Below are 17,500 nucleotides of genomic sequence, written 5' to 3' on the forward strand. Positions count from 1 at the left end.
AGCATTAGACCTAAATATTTTAGCAATTATTTCTGTGTGTGTGACGAATTTCCAACAAACATATCGTGCTGGGAAGCTTCGTGAAGCATTAGGCCTAAATAATTTAGCAATTATGTCTCGGACTCCAAGATGTTCGCCTGTCCTCAGCCGATGTTATAACTAGGTCATGTTATAACTAGGTCAGAAGTTAATTAAGGGATGCTGTAACAAGGTCAGAAGTTAAGACGTTATAACTACGTAAAAAATTAAGAGACGTTATAACAATGTCAGAAGTTAAGAGACGTTATAACTAGGTCAGAAATTAGGGGATGTTATAGCAATGTCAGAAGTTAAGAGACGTTATAACAAAGTCAGAAGTCAAGAGATATTATAAAACGGCCAGAAATTAAGAGATGGTATACCAAGATCAGAAGTTAGATGTTATAAAAAGGAAGGTCAGAAGTTAAGAGATGATATCAAAAATGTAAGAAATTAAGGCCTGCTATAACTAGGTCAGACGTTAATTGATTCCACTGCAGTGCCACCTGTCTTTTTGAAGAGTTTCAGGAGACGGCTGATACGAGAAGTGAAGAGATTTAGAAATGGGAAGGACAAAAGGGGAGCCAAGAAAAAAAGGCCAATAAAGAAAAGGAAAACGAGAATAAGGTGAGAAGAGATTCCATTGGGAAACAGCAAATGAAAAACCAAACGCTTTCATCGCAGTAAGAAAGGAGCGATCACAATACTTTCTCTATTGCTTTCTATATTTTCTTTCGAAAGTTGTTCATATATTTTCTTGATTCCAATTTGAAAACGTGCTAAAATTAGGCAAAGTGGATAAGAGCAAAGGAAAATGTCAAAATAAGTGCGTTAATACGTCTTGAATTGCAAAGTATGACCGGATTCTTAAGACACTGAATAAGATAATCGACGTCATCTGCAATTTACACAACTCTCTCTCTCTCTCTCTCTCTCTCTCTCTCCTCTCTCTCTCTCTCTCTCTCTCTCTGAGTGCTCGTATGTTCATTATATCCTTGACCTTCCAAGGTATATTAAATTATACACACTTCTAAAAGTTGAACTTTGACCTTCCCTGTTGTTCATTCAACTGAGTATTCAATTACTAACAAGATTAACAAGATTAGATCTTTGTGCCTAAGTCTTAGCCAGATTTCACCTGTCGAAAAGCTAAGACTTTATTACATTAAAAAAATAACCATACTTAAGATGCCATTGTTCGGATATACTTAAAAAGAATTTACTCTCTGTCAAGTTATATAAAAACCTATATGTATCAAAAGATGTCTCCAATATCATGATAACAATGATTACCTAGAGATTTATTTGTCGAAGGAGCAGTTTTTCAAGCAGTAAACTATCTTGAGAAGTGAGTGAAGAGGCGGGATACGAAATCTCAACTAAAGGCCTTAATTATGTTGAAATTCTTTGCCTTTCACTTAAAAAAAGAATATTCAGAGTAGATATGGTCAGGGCGTGGAACACTTTACCTTTATTAAAGTGATAAGGATTCCTAAACAAAGTCTCGTGATTTTAATGAAACGGAGTTTTTATATAGATATATAGCCTACGAATTTCAGTTAATTGGTTATATAGGTAGCTATAACAAAGAGGAACTGAAGAATATGATAATGATACATATGAAGAAGGATGAGAAGAGCCAAATTAACGTAACCAAATAGACTATGAGGTAATCTAACGTCAAAGAGGGAAAAAGCACTTGCATAGATGGATGACAAGCCGAAACCATCTCACTCAGTGGTTCCCAACGTGGGGCGATTTCTAAGCAGGGGGGTGGCGGGCAATTCGAAAATGTTTAAACCAGTTTAATGGCCTTTTAGGCTTCCTCCCCGTGAATATAAGAATTATAGTATATCATCACAGGGGACATCAGGATTTTAGAGATCAGGTGAGGCATGGCTTTATATATATATATATATATATATAATTATATATATATATATATTTATTATATATTTTTTTTTAATATATATTTTATATATATTATCATATATATTAATTTTTATTATATAATATATATACACACATATATATATATATATTATATATATATATATATATATATAATATATATATATATATATATAAGTTGGGAACCTCTGACCTAACTTCAAAAAACGGAAAAAAAGAAGAAGAAAAAAAAAAAACTCCTAATGGAACTCTGAAGCTAAGTGAAAACCAACAAACCACTTTTCGAAAGTAACTGCACTGGAGTGAGTGAAGTTCTAACAAGCAATAATACTCGCAGAATGACTGACTCATCCATCAATATCAAGTCAACCACAACAGCTAATGTATCATGAAGCAAAATACTTTCATTTCTACCACCAGAAATTCTTGAAGGTTAATCACGAAAATACGGAAGGAAAAACGCTTTGGAACTGAAGAATAGTTTGTGCTCTGCTTATCACAAATTTTAAAAAATCAACGCCCTTTCTTTTAAGATTACTTCTATTCACTAAACTTTTATATCTACCGATCATAAGTTACAGTTCTAAATAATAAACAATGAAGAAATGGCAATGATACCCCAAGTTCTAGCTAAGCTTAATAAGAGTATAGAGGCACTGCAGGATTTGGCATCCGTATACAAAGTCAAGATTACAATTTGCTGGGAAAGAAATTATGTTAGACATTCCTTGCAAAAATGATGCCGTAAAACAACTGGGTCATGAATCCAATTAAAAAGACCTATGCAGACGCAAAACGTGACATGGAAAGGTTTCTGTTTGTTTGTTTGTTTGTATATTGTTTTTACGTTGCATGGAACCAGTAATTATTAAGCAATGGGACCAACGGCTTTACGTGACTTCCGAACCAGAATGAACTTCTATCACCAGAAATACACATCTCTGACCCCTCAGTGGAATGCCCGAGAATCGAACTCGCAGCCAACGAGGGGGGCACGCCAACACCATACCGACCACGCCACTGAGCCGTTCCATGGAAAGGTTTCAAAAGGTTTCAAAATCACAAGACCCGGTTACTCTTAAGGTTACTCTAAAGAGCAACAGAAAATAAGGAGAAAGAGACTCCATTTTGGCAAAATTCAGCCATCCACAGAAGAGGTGTTAATTGTGGAAGGTGGTTGTGACGAAAGCGTCCCAAGATAAGTGCCACACAGTACAGTATGTAGCCTGGGAAGTTTCACACACCAGGTTTCCTCACAAGCCTTCATTAAGCAATGAGTTATTGCCAATTCTTTCCACAATTTTCTTCTTGGTGGACTCCGTACGACGTCGTAATTCTTAGTCTCTCTAATATTCCAGTCATGGTATCAATTTCTCTAATTCGTTTTGCCTCTTGACAGACAAGAGCTCTATGATTCACGAAAGTTCGACATAGCACAGATAAAAATACATTTGTGTAAGCAGATCTCCCTGTAACCTTTCATATCTTAGCTACGATGCATATGCTGACATATATGTATCAACTTCCCCTTACTCGTTCTACAGACAAGTCTTAGGAAGCATTTATGCTGAAATATGTCTGAGTTTTACCCTTAACTGTGGTTAATAAAATTGCTGAACCCCTCGTATGTTTCTTCTCGCTTAACATCAATATCCAGTCAATGATTTTTATTTCTCAAAGAATTTCTGCTAGCAAGATTGTATCTCATATATTGTAAGCCAAGGAGTCGGTGGTAATAATAAGTGATATCGCTAAGTTTATCCCGCTCCCTGTGATTTAAATGGTAAAAAAAAGAATTCTCTCGATTTAAATGGTAAAAGGAAGTCCATCCACATCCGGGCTAAAGTTATAAACATCAGATTAGTTATGTTTCATCAATTGCAATTCATCACCTTCAGTTAGTTCAATTCATTTACGATTACGTTACCACAATTATATCTAAACCGTTCCAGTTGAAATCTAAATACAATAGTCAGGATCCGCTGTTTTCACAAAATCAAAGTTACGCGAAAAACATAGAAATTTCATTTAAAATTGTCGAAAGGAAAATAATATTCCGCGGATATTTATGAGAAAATATCGTAACATCTAAAGGAATGAGTTATTTATCCACTGACGAAGAAAGTCTTGAATAGTCATAGATTATTAAACTCGAAGATGTTTTCTAGATTTCCCTCATGCACCACGCACTGCAACTTGCAACTGAAAACTCCTAGCAAGGTTATTAAGTATATACTCTACATTTTCTAATAACTTAATGATCTGCGTCAAACTGCTTCTCCGACCAACTGCTAACTCATCTGCGTTCCAAACCGGATAATTTCTCAGGCAATTAAGATCAACTTTTATTGCTGGCATCAAATTGACAGATGACAATTCCCATCGAGTCGATTACATGATAAACTGCGTGTCCTCACACCGTAACAAACCTGCATCAGTGATTTTAACGCATATTCCCAAGCTCAAATGTTCGACACATGAAGAATGTAATTCTGATAATCGTTAATAATCTGATTTCGCCGCCTGTGGTGGCGTCATTTGAACGCACAGTAGGCCAGAACTCCCACGTTCTGAACGACCAGTGGTCATGGCTTTCAAGCAGGACACTGGGCTGAACTTTCTCCGTTGGTAAGAATTGAAGAAGAGGGAAATTAGGGTCACTCCCTCAGCATTTAAATCTACAATTGGCTGCTCGATTTAATTGCTGAATTGAATTGAATGTAGAATTAAGGCCAAAGGCCAAACACTGGAAGATGAGAGTAACTCGAGACTACAATCAAAACACTGGAACCTATGGAGACGGAATAAAGAAATCAGAAACAGATTTAAAGATGAAAGCTATGAAGTGGGTGCAACTCAGGGCCGAAGGGACTCTGCAAACACTTTAGTAATGCCTACAGTGCATAGCTTGAGGTGCACTGACAGCCCTAACCTCACAAACGGCGACACATCAGTGTCAATAGAAATATACAAAACGATAGACAAGTTCCGGGTGCAGATCCATACATCAATTATTCCCTGGGAGAGCCTCAATTTCTTAAAAAATCTAAAAAATTCGTTAATGTGTTGTCGAGTAATCTTGCTGGCAGACAAAAATTCTAACCAAAAAATAAAATCATAACCTCCTAGCTGCAGGTAATAATAGCTACGTCTAGTACTGAATTGTACAAGAAATTCCACCCTAAACGCCTCCGCCCCATCCCCCACACACAGAGTATTTCAAGTATACAAGGGAAAATATATACTTTCCAGTTCTGTATTGAAGATCCAAGGTTCGCAAGACACTGAATTTATAAAAAAAAAAAAAAAAAAACTGTTAAATCCTGACCATCTGATAACTCATCCCAATTCATGTCCGGAGCAAATCACATGCTAAATAAGAGTGAAATCCAACCGTTATAACAGTAGTATTTCGCAGAATGAGAGTGACAGACAAATCGAACAGCCAGACAAACAAACAGACTGAGTTATGTGCTATGTCATCTACCATTTTCCGGAAGAGGAATTTGAACAAATCCACCTAGTACGCCAATCGGTAAAAGAAGGAACGAGATACAGTAGCATCACTGACCTTAAAAGCAGCGAAGTGTCCACTTCCAGCTTTGCATATTTCAACCAACTTCGCCTCTCTTCGTTAGAATCTGGTCTCCTGACAGTCCTCCGTATCTCATGCTGAAACGGTAACAGGAAACATGGATTACGTAGCGACATAAGACCTATGGAAAAGCAGACTGCGTGCAATAATAACAAAAGGATACTGTACATTGCAAAGGTAGTCATATATTTTCAAGTACATGTGAAAGATAACAACAATTCATTTCTAGACATTTTACCTTCTTCCTGCGGCCATCTCTTCCGTCAGTATGCAGAATGGAAGTACATTAGTTGGTGCTTCGGAAGGTACGTCACGTCCTTGGGGGAGGGACTTGCCGTCTCGATAAACACTCAGATTGTCTAAATTAAAAAAAAAAAAAAAAAAAAATGGACCCTACATATCAAACCTTAGCGATCACCCCTTGCTAAATTTTCTCAATTATGAACCTAACCGAAAGAAAAGTCCATTTATTTCGCTTTAAATGTTTTGTGAATTCCAAACCCCCTTGCAAGTACCTACCCTACTTTTGACAAGAATTAAAGAACATTCCTTAAAAAAAAAAAAAAAAACTATACAACGATCCGGATAATATAAGAATTTTATTTAGAAACACTTCGATAAAATCATCTTTTCTCTTCACGTCTTAACCTAGATATTTCCACTACGCGAGAAGCTTCACGTTGAGTCGCATACTGATAATGATAAGAATGCAGCGTCAGCAGAGATAGGCTACTACTACTCGCACCGATTCACGAACTGTCTTTAAGAGACTCAAATATGCTTTAGCAATTCATTCTATTTCTAGTTTATTATTATTTTTTAAAATTCATTCAGCATGCATTCTGCATTAAACTGAAAATGAATATTCATATCATTTCTTTGTATTCATTCATTAGTTTACTTTGGCGTGAATGTGAGGTACTTGCAGAGATGATATTGTGCGGCTGTTTCAGTGGGTTTCATTGTCAATATTTCCTCCGTTATCTCCACTTCATAGTAAATTGCATTCATTTACTGGTGTTTCACTTCTTTGATCTATATTTTGGCTTCTTATAGCCCACTGCTGCAAACACCAAACCTAAACAGTATATTGCAAGATCTAGAAAATCCTGTTGTCTTGTTTTTTTCCAAGGTAAAGGGGGTGAAACCTGTGTTCCATTCTTAGAACATGAAAGGAACAACTTTTTTTTTCACAAATACAAATTTTGTGAGATACATGTTCATTCAGATGAAACAACGAAATAAATGGGATGCTGTTCGTGAACTCCCCCCCCCCCCCCTTTTTTTTTTTTTTTTTTTAACACAAGCATTCTCTTTATTCCGGATGGTTCCCCTTCACAAAGTTATGATCACACGGCACACTTACATACTTCCTTGAAAATTATTTTCAAAACTACCTGAAAATGAGGCAAAAACACACTATGTATGTACAACATAATGGTCTACTTCTTTTAAGCGGATGAAAAAGTGTTCTAAAAAAAACTGATGTATCTTTTATCAAGTCTTCCCGCAACAATACGACCACTCAGTGACCTACGTAATACCACCTCTGTTAGTGAAGACATTCGTAAACAAGATATCTGAAATGAAGGCTGTGCTGTCTGTCGGAATAGTAACCGTTTACACTAAAGGATGATTTAGCAAGATGTGCTAAACTGCAAATACACGAAAAAATGGGGTGAAAGGGTCATCCAGCAACTTGGCATTCCGGAGGGTGGAGATACAGGCCTAGGCAACTTTAACTTCCTTGTTTAGGTGTTTGTAGTAATGCAGTAAATCTCAAGTCACAAAATCTGGTAACAAGGAAAGTTTTACTGATCACGATTTGACCAGCAATCAAAAGCAAACGTTGTTTTGCTTTAAAAGGGTAGAATATAGAATTTAGGCCAAAAGCCAAGCGCTGGGACCTATGAGGTCGTTCAACGCTGAAAGGGAAAGTGACAGTAATAAGGTTTGAAAGGTTAACAGGAGGAAAACTTCACACTTGCCTTAGGAAACAATTTTAGAGAGGGTGGAAATGTAGATGGAATAGAGATAATATGAACGGAGGTACAGTAGAAGAAATGAGAGCGGTTGCAGCTATGGGAAGAAGACACTCTGCAAAGACCCTCAAGTAATGCCTACAGAGTACTACGTGAGGTGCACTGACGGCACTATACCCTCCTACGAGGAAACTTAAATGTCAATCATTTTGTGCGAAAAATTACATCCAAAGGCGAACTAGGCAAAGAAGACACCGAGCAGCAACAAAGTTATTCCTATCAAACAGCCACAATATGACTTAACTTCACTATAATATATCTAATAATGTTAAGAAACAACTACCCGAGAGCGCCAGACCGTGAGATTTACCAGGAAACTAGAATCGGACAACCTCATTTCTCTTTGGTCAAACTAACCGTCCATTTTCCGAATGAAATTTTTTAAAAGGCAACTCGTTTCAAATTACAAAGGTTCTCTAACAAGCCACAACAAATTCTGGTTTTAGAATAGAAAATGATTACAGCCATGCCGCAAATTCAAAGTACCTAAACAACCAATAATGTCAAATTTAAGTTATAAATGCAAATTTTTAAAATGATGAAATTTTTTTTTAAATAGTTAGCAATAAAAGCAACGGTGATTCAAGTGAAAATATCAATGTTCAGTACCTGTGTAATTAAGAGTCGTTCTTATATATGAATTACATTTGCAACAAAAAACACAATAATATTTATAACATAAGACACGAAGGTTTTACTTTAAACAAAGGAAAAAATAGCAATAAAAGCAACACTGATTCGAGTACGTAATTAAGGGTCGTTCTTATATATGAATTACCTGTGCAACAAAAAACCCAAAATAATAATATTTATAACATAAAACACGAAGGCTTTACTTCAAAGGAAAAAATACAATGGCTATATTAGGGTACGACCGAACACCAGCCTTCCAGGTAAAGAGAACATGTGTGTCCCTGCTCTCTCTCTCTCTCTTTCTCTCTCTCGTTCCCGATTTTTGTGTTTCGTTTCCCCATTTCCATTGAAGTCGCGTCCGTCCGATAACTTAGTGCATCACCAGGAAAAATTGATGCGGGGCTACGTGTCCGGCTTAAGGAAGGAGACGATTCCTCCTCCTCCTCCTCCTCCTCCTCCTCCTGCGGTTATTTTCGCTTTAACTTAGCGACGCCCCCTTCCGTGGGTGGGGAAGGCTTAATCTCGGACTCGATGAATCAATATCGTTACTTTGGAAAGTTACGAAAAGCGAATGGATTGAATAGGTTATTTTAACACAATATAACGTCAGCCTCGAAAAATCAATATAGTCACTTGACAACTTATTTGAAGGAAATAAATTTCATGAGTTAACGCAATAACCTCGGCTTTAGAAAGTCCAAAACTGAAGTAAAGCAGAATTCTATCTATAAGTGTGACTTCAAAAAAAAATTGACGTAACGCAGAAGAATTTTATCTAGAAGTCATTTTCACACAATTTCGGTCTCGAATAATTATAATAGTTTGTTTGTTCGTATGGAGTTTTTACGTTGCATGGAACCAGTGGTTATTCAGCAACGGGACCAACGGCTTTACGTGACTCCCGAACTTCTAACACCAGAAATACACATCTCTGACCCCTCAATGGAATGCCCAAGAATCGAACTCGCGGCCACCGAGGTGGCATACAAAGACCATACCAACCACGCCACTGTGGCACTTGAATAATTACAAGTATCGTTCTTCCAGTTACATTGTTACCTAAAACTTATGTGAAGTAAATTAATTTTAGAAGTTATCTTAACTCAATAACCTCGACCTCGAAAAATTAATATTGTTTCTTAAATACTTCTGCAAAGCAAGTTAATTTGCCGATTATGTTGGCACAAAAACATTTGTGAAACAGTTAAGTTTGTGATTATATTGGCACAACAACTTATGTGAAACCAAAAAATTTGATAAGTTATCCTAACAAGAAAGTCTTAGCGTACAAAACACTAATGTTGTCACTACAAACCTTTCGTTGCTTCAAAACTTACGTGAACCAAATGTACTTTTATAAGTCATAGTGATATTTAGAAACTCAAATAAGCAAATAAATTTCAGAAGTTTTATCTGAACCAAATGAATTCTTTAAGTTATCTTAACACAACTAATAGCCTCGAAAAATCAATTTTGTTATTTCAAAACCTAAGTGAAGCACATTAATTCAATAAGTTATATTAACACAATAATCTCGGCATTGAAAAATATTTGTTACTTCAAAACTTATTTCTATCCTGTTAAATTCTTGGAAAGGTTTCTCAGCTTACTGGTTCTCGATTATGAAGTGCAACAGATATCATGAACAACTAGATTTCTCGTAACAGTAGCAACACGATGTCAATGATTAACAAGTTTCAGGGATTAAGAGTGAAAAGGTAGTTTTAAGACTAAATGCTTCTGGTGATTAGAAATTCAATTCTCGATGTAATGTGGTTCGGATTCCACAATAAGCTGTAGGTCCCTTTGCGAAGTAACCAATTGGTCGCTAGCCAAGTAAATAAAAATCTAAACCTTCGGGCCAGCCCTAAGAGAGCTGTAAATCAGCTCGGTGGTCTGGTTAAACCAAAGATATACTACTGAACTGAAGACTAAATACTTTGCACATTTGTGGCGCCGAATCTCTCTCACGAATACTTCGTTAGGCATCTCCAAGATATGACAGATAAATATCAAATCCTATTCTTTCAGAAACAATTCTTTACTAAAAGCCAATTCCTTCACAATTCTTGATTTTGAAATTACATCACTTCAATGAGAAAATGATGAAGACGCCGTTGAAAGAAGGAAGAAGGAAACAGCTATTAAAAAGGAAAACGGAACGTTCAGAATAATAATAACAAATAAATAAATAAAAACTTGAGGAATGCCATAGAGAGAGAGAGAGTCTGGCAGGCAATTTCTCAAGCCTCACGAGACATGGTCACACATAAAAAGCCGACACTGATTGGTCATAACAAAAACAGGAAAGGTTGTCCGCTCATAAAAACAGCACACCTGACTCAATGCTGGCATCAACTCTGGAAAACATCGTAAAAAATGCTTTCTCTATAAATTCGGCAGTTTCTGCGCCACAGTAGCACTCTTCCAGGCCGAGTTTACTGTCGGGCAAAGCTAAAATTTCTTGACAGTTCACTGATAAGAAAGTAGGCCTAATTACTTGGAAAAAAGGGAATAGGGGAAAATAACAAAATTCAGTAAAACCTATGGATAGGGAATAGGATTTTATCCTGTAAAAATCATATAAACAACACAAAATACAAAGGAGGCTTGAAACGCAACAGCAAAGTTGCCGAATGCCACGCAAAATACCACAAAAAATAATAAAGAATGAGTGCATTTACGGAATAGTAATAAGTAAAAATCAAATAAAAAGGGAACATAACGAAATAGGACAGTTTCTTTGTGCTGTAGTTTGTTTGTTTGTATGGTGTTTTTACGTTGCATGGAACCAGTGGCTATTCAGCAACGTGACTTCCGAACCACGTCGAGAGTGAACTTCTATCACCAGAAATATATATCTCTGACACCTCATGGAATGCCCGGGAACTGAACTCCTTTGTTTCTGCAGTGATTTAATAAGTGTGACATAAATACTAATGACACCAACAGACCACAGAAAATTTTACATATTAACAGTAATTAGGAGAATAAACCCATGTTACGATAAAACGCGGCAAGATCTGGTCTAAACTTTTACCTCTCTAAAGAATGACGAAATACCTACGTAACATGAACATTTTACTTAACACGAAAAAGTTAATGGTTTCTGCATTTTAGTTTTCTGTAAAAGAAAACTATTGTCCCGGCTCTGTTTGTCTGTCTGTCTCCTCAGATCTAAAGAACTACTGTGGTTAGAAGGCTGCAAATTGGTATATTGATCATCCACCCTCCAATCATCAAACATACCAAATTGCAACCCTCTAGCCTCAGTAGTTTTTATTTTATTTAAGGTTAAAGTTAGCCATGGACCGTACATCTGCCAGCGCTTTCCTGAGCCATGGGACGCAACCTCACTCTACCGCATCTGGTGAGCAACTGGAGAGCTGCCTGTCATACTGTAGTAGGTTCACATCACCAGTGCATCTTATGTATAGGCCAGTTCCTCACGATGCTCTTAATTGGTTGTTGATAAGCCAATCACAGGGCTGGAAACTCTCAAGTCTCTCTCTAGAGTTCACATAGGCAGGATGTATGTTCCACCTCTACTGAGGGATACGTCTTTCATAAGTATCCCTCAGTAGAAGAGGAACACATCCTGCCCGTGTGAACTCTCTTGAGAGACTCAGAGTTTCTAACCCCGTGATTGACTTATCAACAGCCAATCAGGAGCGTCTTAAGGGACTGGCCTAGACATTATAATCACGGGTAATGTGAGTCTACTACAGTTGAAGGTTTTATACAGCATTATACGTTGTACAGAAAACTCGACTGCGCCGAAGAAACTTCGGCGCATTATTTAATTCTTTAAATTATCTTCAGTTTTCATGATAAACTTGAATGCTGTATGAAAACCGAAACAAGCTTCCAACAACGAAATACTACAACATATCCTTCGCACAAGTTGGAAACGTCAGAAGTTTCTCCCAAACTTTCAGCATTGCAATAAAAATAAACAGCAATGTAACTTCCTGTCTTCAAAAATTACGTAAATGTCACAGCAGCTTCAAGCTGCTAAACAGTAATAATTCATAAATGAGGTTGATAGCGAATTCAATGGCACTGGCTTTCTTATACAGCTTGCGTCACATCAAACTCTAAAATTTAGTTGCATGAAGTAAAATGTTACTTCTTTCAAGGAATTAGACTTTCATTAAGTTGTAGACTAGCAAGCATATCAACACAGAGATCTTGCGTATGTTTACAAGTGGGAGAGAACGAAAAATACCGAATAAAAATATGCTGACAATGTCTCTATTCATTATGTTACAAGTGAAATATCACATGAAAGAGGCTGTTCAAACTACCAAATAGGAACCTGTCTGCAATAATTAATTTCGAATATTTCTCAAGTTTCCATAATTAACAAAAGCTACGCTGCTATAAACAATCGTAGAATCTGGAACAGTATGCAAATCACATCCGACCTTTACTATCCGACGTTTTTCGGGCATATCATTTACGTTCTTGTCTGTATAAATACTACACCTCTTGACAAAGCTCAAGTTTTCCTTCAAGGAAACAATAAGATAAAGGTTTAAATCCTCTTTAGGGCATCACTCAATCGATTTATAATTATACAAAGCGTGATCCGATTTCCAGCTTACTCAGGGCGCATGCTAAAATCTACGGTCAAATAAAACTTTGTTGCATCAATTTCATCAACGAAAATTAAAATAAGTACGCTATATTTTATTTGAAATGATTTTCCTAAAGTGTTTAACATGCACATCATTTATTTTCTACATTTTGATTCTAATAAATAAATCCTAAATAAAACATCCTAAAATTCCTGTATCTTTAACTCAACGCAAAACACCTTCTTCAGACCTTTTTAGCCTTTCTTACCCCCGCAACAACAAAGTATTTTGCAGGCTTATTCCCCGCGTAGACAATAACTAAGATTTTAACTGTTCACAGACTGCACACGCCAACATACTATAGTAGATTCACATCAAGCGTGCATCTGATGTCTAGGCCAGTCCCTTACGACGCCGCTGATTGGCTGCTGATAAGCCAACCACAGGGCAGGGAACTCTCAGTCTCTCTCGAGAGTTCACATAGCCAGGATGTGTATTCCATCTTTCCTGAGGGATACGGCTTTTAAAAGTATCCCTAAGGAAAGGTGGAACATACATCCTGCCTCTGAGAACTCTCTCGAGAGACTGAGGGTTTCCAGCCCTGTGATTAGCTTATCAACAGCCAATCAGGAGCGTCGTAAGGGACTGGCCTAGACATCAGATGCAAGCTTGATGTGAATCTACACTAGTATATGGCTAGCCTTATGTCTTCTTAACCCTGACTACCTTCGAACACCAACTCTGAGCAGAATGAATACGAACAAGAAGGAAATTCAAGGAATCCTAATGATATTATTTCCCTTAATTTCCAAAGGGCCGGAGTCACCATCGGGGAGGGGTCTCCAGAAGAGGTCATCTGAAGGGTCAACACCTCTCACGACCCAAGGTCATCATCACGGCAAATAATCGGGCAGGCCAGAAATTAGATGACACCGTAGCCATGGATCGAAGTGAGTACACAAACGCTATGTATTGCTCGTTACTGAATTTTGAAATGTTTTTTTTTTGTTTGTTTGGCGTAGATATGTAAGGGTTGGGTAAATAACTGCATACTTATATACATTCTCATGGTATTGTTACAAAAATGTATAAGAACTGCACAAAAATACACACACACATATATATGTGTGTATATATATATATATATATATATATATATATATATATATATATATATATATATATATATATATATATACTACATACATACATACATACACATGTATTATACACACATTTATATGTGCATCTATACACATGTATACATAATATACATACACGTATTTATATTCACATTTTTAAGTGTATTTAGACATGTCATTATATATATATACACACACAAGGCATTAGCCATTTACCAATAAATAATCTAGGAAAGAAGCACAGTATTGGTCACTGGTAGATTTATACCCTCTAATGACGAAGGAAAGATCCTGAATACTGAAGCGCTCTCTTGCTTCTTGAGCACTTTTCACTTCTATCATTACATCACATTTCTGTCATACATTCATCCATCAACTTGATTACCAGTTGCTGATTATTCAATCACCACCAAACTATCGTTCTCGATTCTTTCAAGACCAAACCCCAGTTGCTAATTATTCCACAAGACCATTGACCCCCCCATTCTAATTATTCCACAAGACCAAACCCCAGTTACTAATTATTCCACAAGACCAAACCCCAGTTGCTAATTATTCCACAAGACCAAACCCCAGTTCCTAATTAATCCACAAGACCAAACCCCAGTTGCTAATTATTCCACAAGACCAAACCCCCTTATAAACCCTTCATAAATAACCATACGTTTAAATATCCTGGCCGTTTTACCATATACCCATATCTCTTCACTTCTCACACTTTCAGCCTACTTGTTTGTCAAGCCCCACGATTGTCTTCAAATGCGTGTTTTGGAAGTCTATAACTGCCGCAATGTAACGTTAAATAGATTTATATTGATAAATTGTAAAGAGAAATATTTGCATTTACTGACCTTTGTACGTACTTTGACATACATGACTACAGCAGAAGAGAAATAAAGGAAATAGTATTCACATTTTTACTTCATTATAGTCATATTCATATTTATATACAATTCTTGACAATGAGTAATTAAATCGTTTTGAGTGGTATTTTATGAAAACGTTTTCCTTCAACGTTTGACTATGCACCAACGTAGGGCACATACATGCACGTGGTTATTACGTAAGCATGAGCATACGATATCTTAAAAGCCATTTACAAACCAGTATTAGTTACAGCCTGTGTCAGAGAGAGAGAGAGAGAGAGAGAGAGAGAGAGAGAGAGAGAGAGAGAGAGAGTTTGGAACGTGATAAATGCATAAATAAAGGTATAAGCTACTCCAGTGTTTATTTTTCCTTCGTGGCGTATACCTTTATATATAATGTAATATAATATATATATATATATATATATATATATATATATATAATATATATATATTAATATATTATATATACATACATATATATATAGTAATCCTGAACAACAATTACGAGAAAATCATAACCTTGCGGATAAACAAGCACACGACTAACGTATCACAAACCCTGAACAGAATCGTCACCTTCACGAAGAAGGCCATAATCCATCCTAACTTCCATGTAATGAGACGAAAATAAATAAACAAAAGTTAAATGATGACGTTTAAGGTCCTACGCTTAATGTTCGCAGCAATAAAACAAATGCTTCCACGCTGAACCACACCGACATATGATACTCGCCCGGATTCACCGATGACAGTTAAGTAACAGTGGTGGACAATCTGTAGCTCGGCAGATGAATTCGTTCCCTCGTATTCGGTTCAATTTACGTATGACGCCTTTTGATGGAAAAAAATTAAAATGGAGTAGCATATGGATAGCCCTGAGGAAGTGCGTGAATCATCATCATCATCATCATCATCATCATCATCAACTATTAATAATAATAATAACTACTAATATAAAATTTTTATTATTTTTAATTATTTTATTAATTCTTTATTATTATTGGAGAAACAAATCCTCAGTAATGTAAATTTACATATATTGAAATTTCTATAACTGGATTTGTTTCTCCATTTGAAGACTCATGCTACTAGTTATTATTATTATTATTAGTATCATTATCATTATTATATTATTCAGAAGATGAACCCTACTCATATGGAACAAAACCACGGGGGTCACTGACTTGAATTTCAAGCTTCCAAAGAATATGGAGCTCATAAAGAAGTAAGAGAAAGTAAAAGGAAAAGGCAGAAAGACGAGATCTCGCTTATCAAAAAGATAAAATAAATGAACAGGCTAAAAAATTAATAAAAATTTATTAAAGTGCAAGGAGAATAGCATTAGGGTCGACACTTGACATTTGTAACATTAAACGCAAATAATTAGACTTTTAGAAAATTAAAGACTGATTAGCTGCGTTACACTTTTGATATAATAAAATATACTGAAACATATAAACTATTGCATAGAACTCCAGAGTTTTCACGCGGAGGATAAAGAGGAAAGGTGTGAAATCCATTCCACAACTACCACTCGGGGCACCAAAGGCTTAGAAACTGAACCAGATGGCCGTAAAACCAAGCGCTTCTTCTAGTGTCTACTATACTAGATTCACATTTAGGACAGTCCCTTACGACGCTCCCGATTTGCTGTTGATAAACCAATGACATGGCTGGAAACTCTCAGTCTCTCGAGAGAGTTTACATGGGTAGGATCTATGTTCCACCTCTTTTGTCTTTCAAAGAGACGTGGAACATACATCTTACCCATGTGAACTCTCGAGAGAGACTGAGAGTTTCCAGCCTTGTGATTGGTTTATCAACAGCCAATATGAGCGTCGTAAGGGACTGGCCTACTCAAGTAGATGTGAATCTACTTTAGTACGCAGTACAATAACCCGCTTTTGCTCAACTGTGCGTCCGGTAGAATGAATAAAAGTCAAATAGCTTTGCTTTCCAGGGACCGTCGTCACCCGACCCAGCTAAGTTCCCAGTCCATTTAACCAAAGCCCGCAAGTCTTCATTTCTAACGGATCATTGCGAACTGTCACCCACCGTACTGTTATAAAGAAATATGAAAATATTGCTTGGCGTACAGTTGGGGGGTTCTTCAGATGAGCTAACGATATAATTAGATAATATATTATATATATAATATATTATTAAATATATATATATAATATATATTGTATATTTTATATATATAATCTCTCGATTTCAATAAAAACTATAAACTAACTCATTTACACTAAAAAAATATATTTATCGCCATAATTCAATACAAGGATTCTCTATTTTTTTTTTTTTTTTTTTTTTTGAGGAGCGGAGTAGCAATGGAAGGTTACCACATTCATGGAACATATATATACAATATATATACTATACAATACTACTATACTATATCTATATATATATATATATAATATATATATATATATATATATATATATATATATATATATGTATATAGTTCATCTCTCGAGTACAACAAAAACGCTAAACTATTTCATTAACACTAAAAAAAACTATCGCCATAACATGCCTAGCATTAAATTATATTAGAGGAGTAGTTCAAAGTTTCACAAAGTACTCATCATCATATTAAAATCATTGTTTTCACCGATGAATTCCTAACGCTCACTGTACTACCACCGTCAGCAGCTGGGCCCAAACTAATGCGTGAATTCACTAGCTAACTTTCTTTGCATAT

The 17,500-nt window shown here is 36.2% G+C and overlaps 1 protein-coding gene across 1 annotated transcript in view; it reads left to right on the plus strand.

The window, feature by feature from the left end:
- The window catches only part of LOC135212536 (bromodomain-containing protein 4-like), a 39,528-nt gene that overhangs the window by 3,922 nt on the left and 18,106 nt on the right, over positions 1-17,500 (plus strand). The window contains exon 3 of the mRNA XM_064246063.1: positions 13,594-13,729. Coding sequence (XP_064102133.1) covers positions 13,594-13,729 — 136 coding nt within the window. The remainder of the gene's footprint in view (positions 1-13,593; positions 13,730-17,500) is intronic.

The sequence above is a fragment of the Macrobrachium nipponense genome, chromosome 41, assembly GCF_015104395.2.
Source record: "Macrobrachium nipponense isolate FS-2020 chromosome 41, ASM1510439v2, whole genome shotgun sequence".
Taxonomy (NCBI): Eukaryota; Metazoa; Arthropoda; class Malacostraca; order Decapoda; family Palaemonidae; genus Macrobrachium; species Macrobrachium nipponense.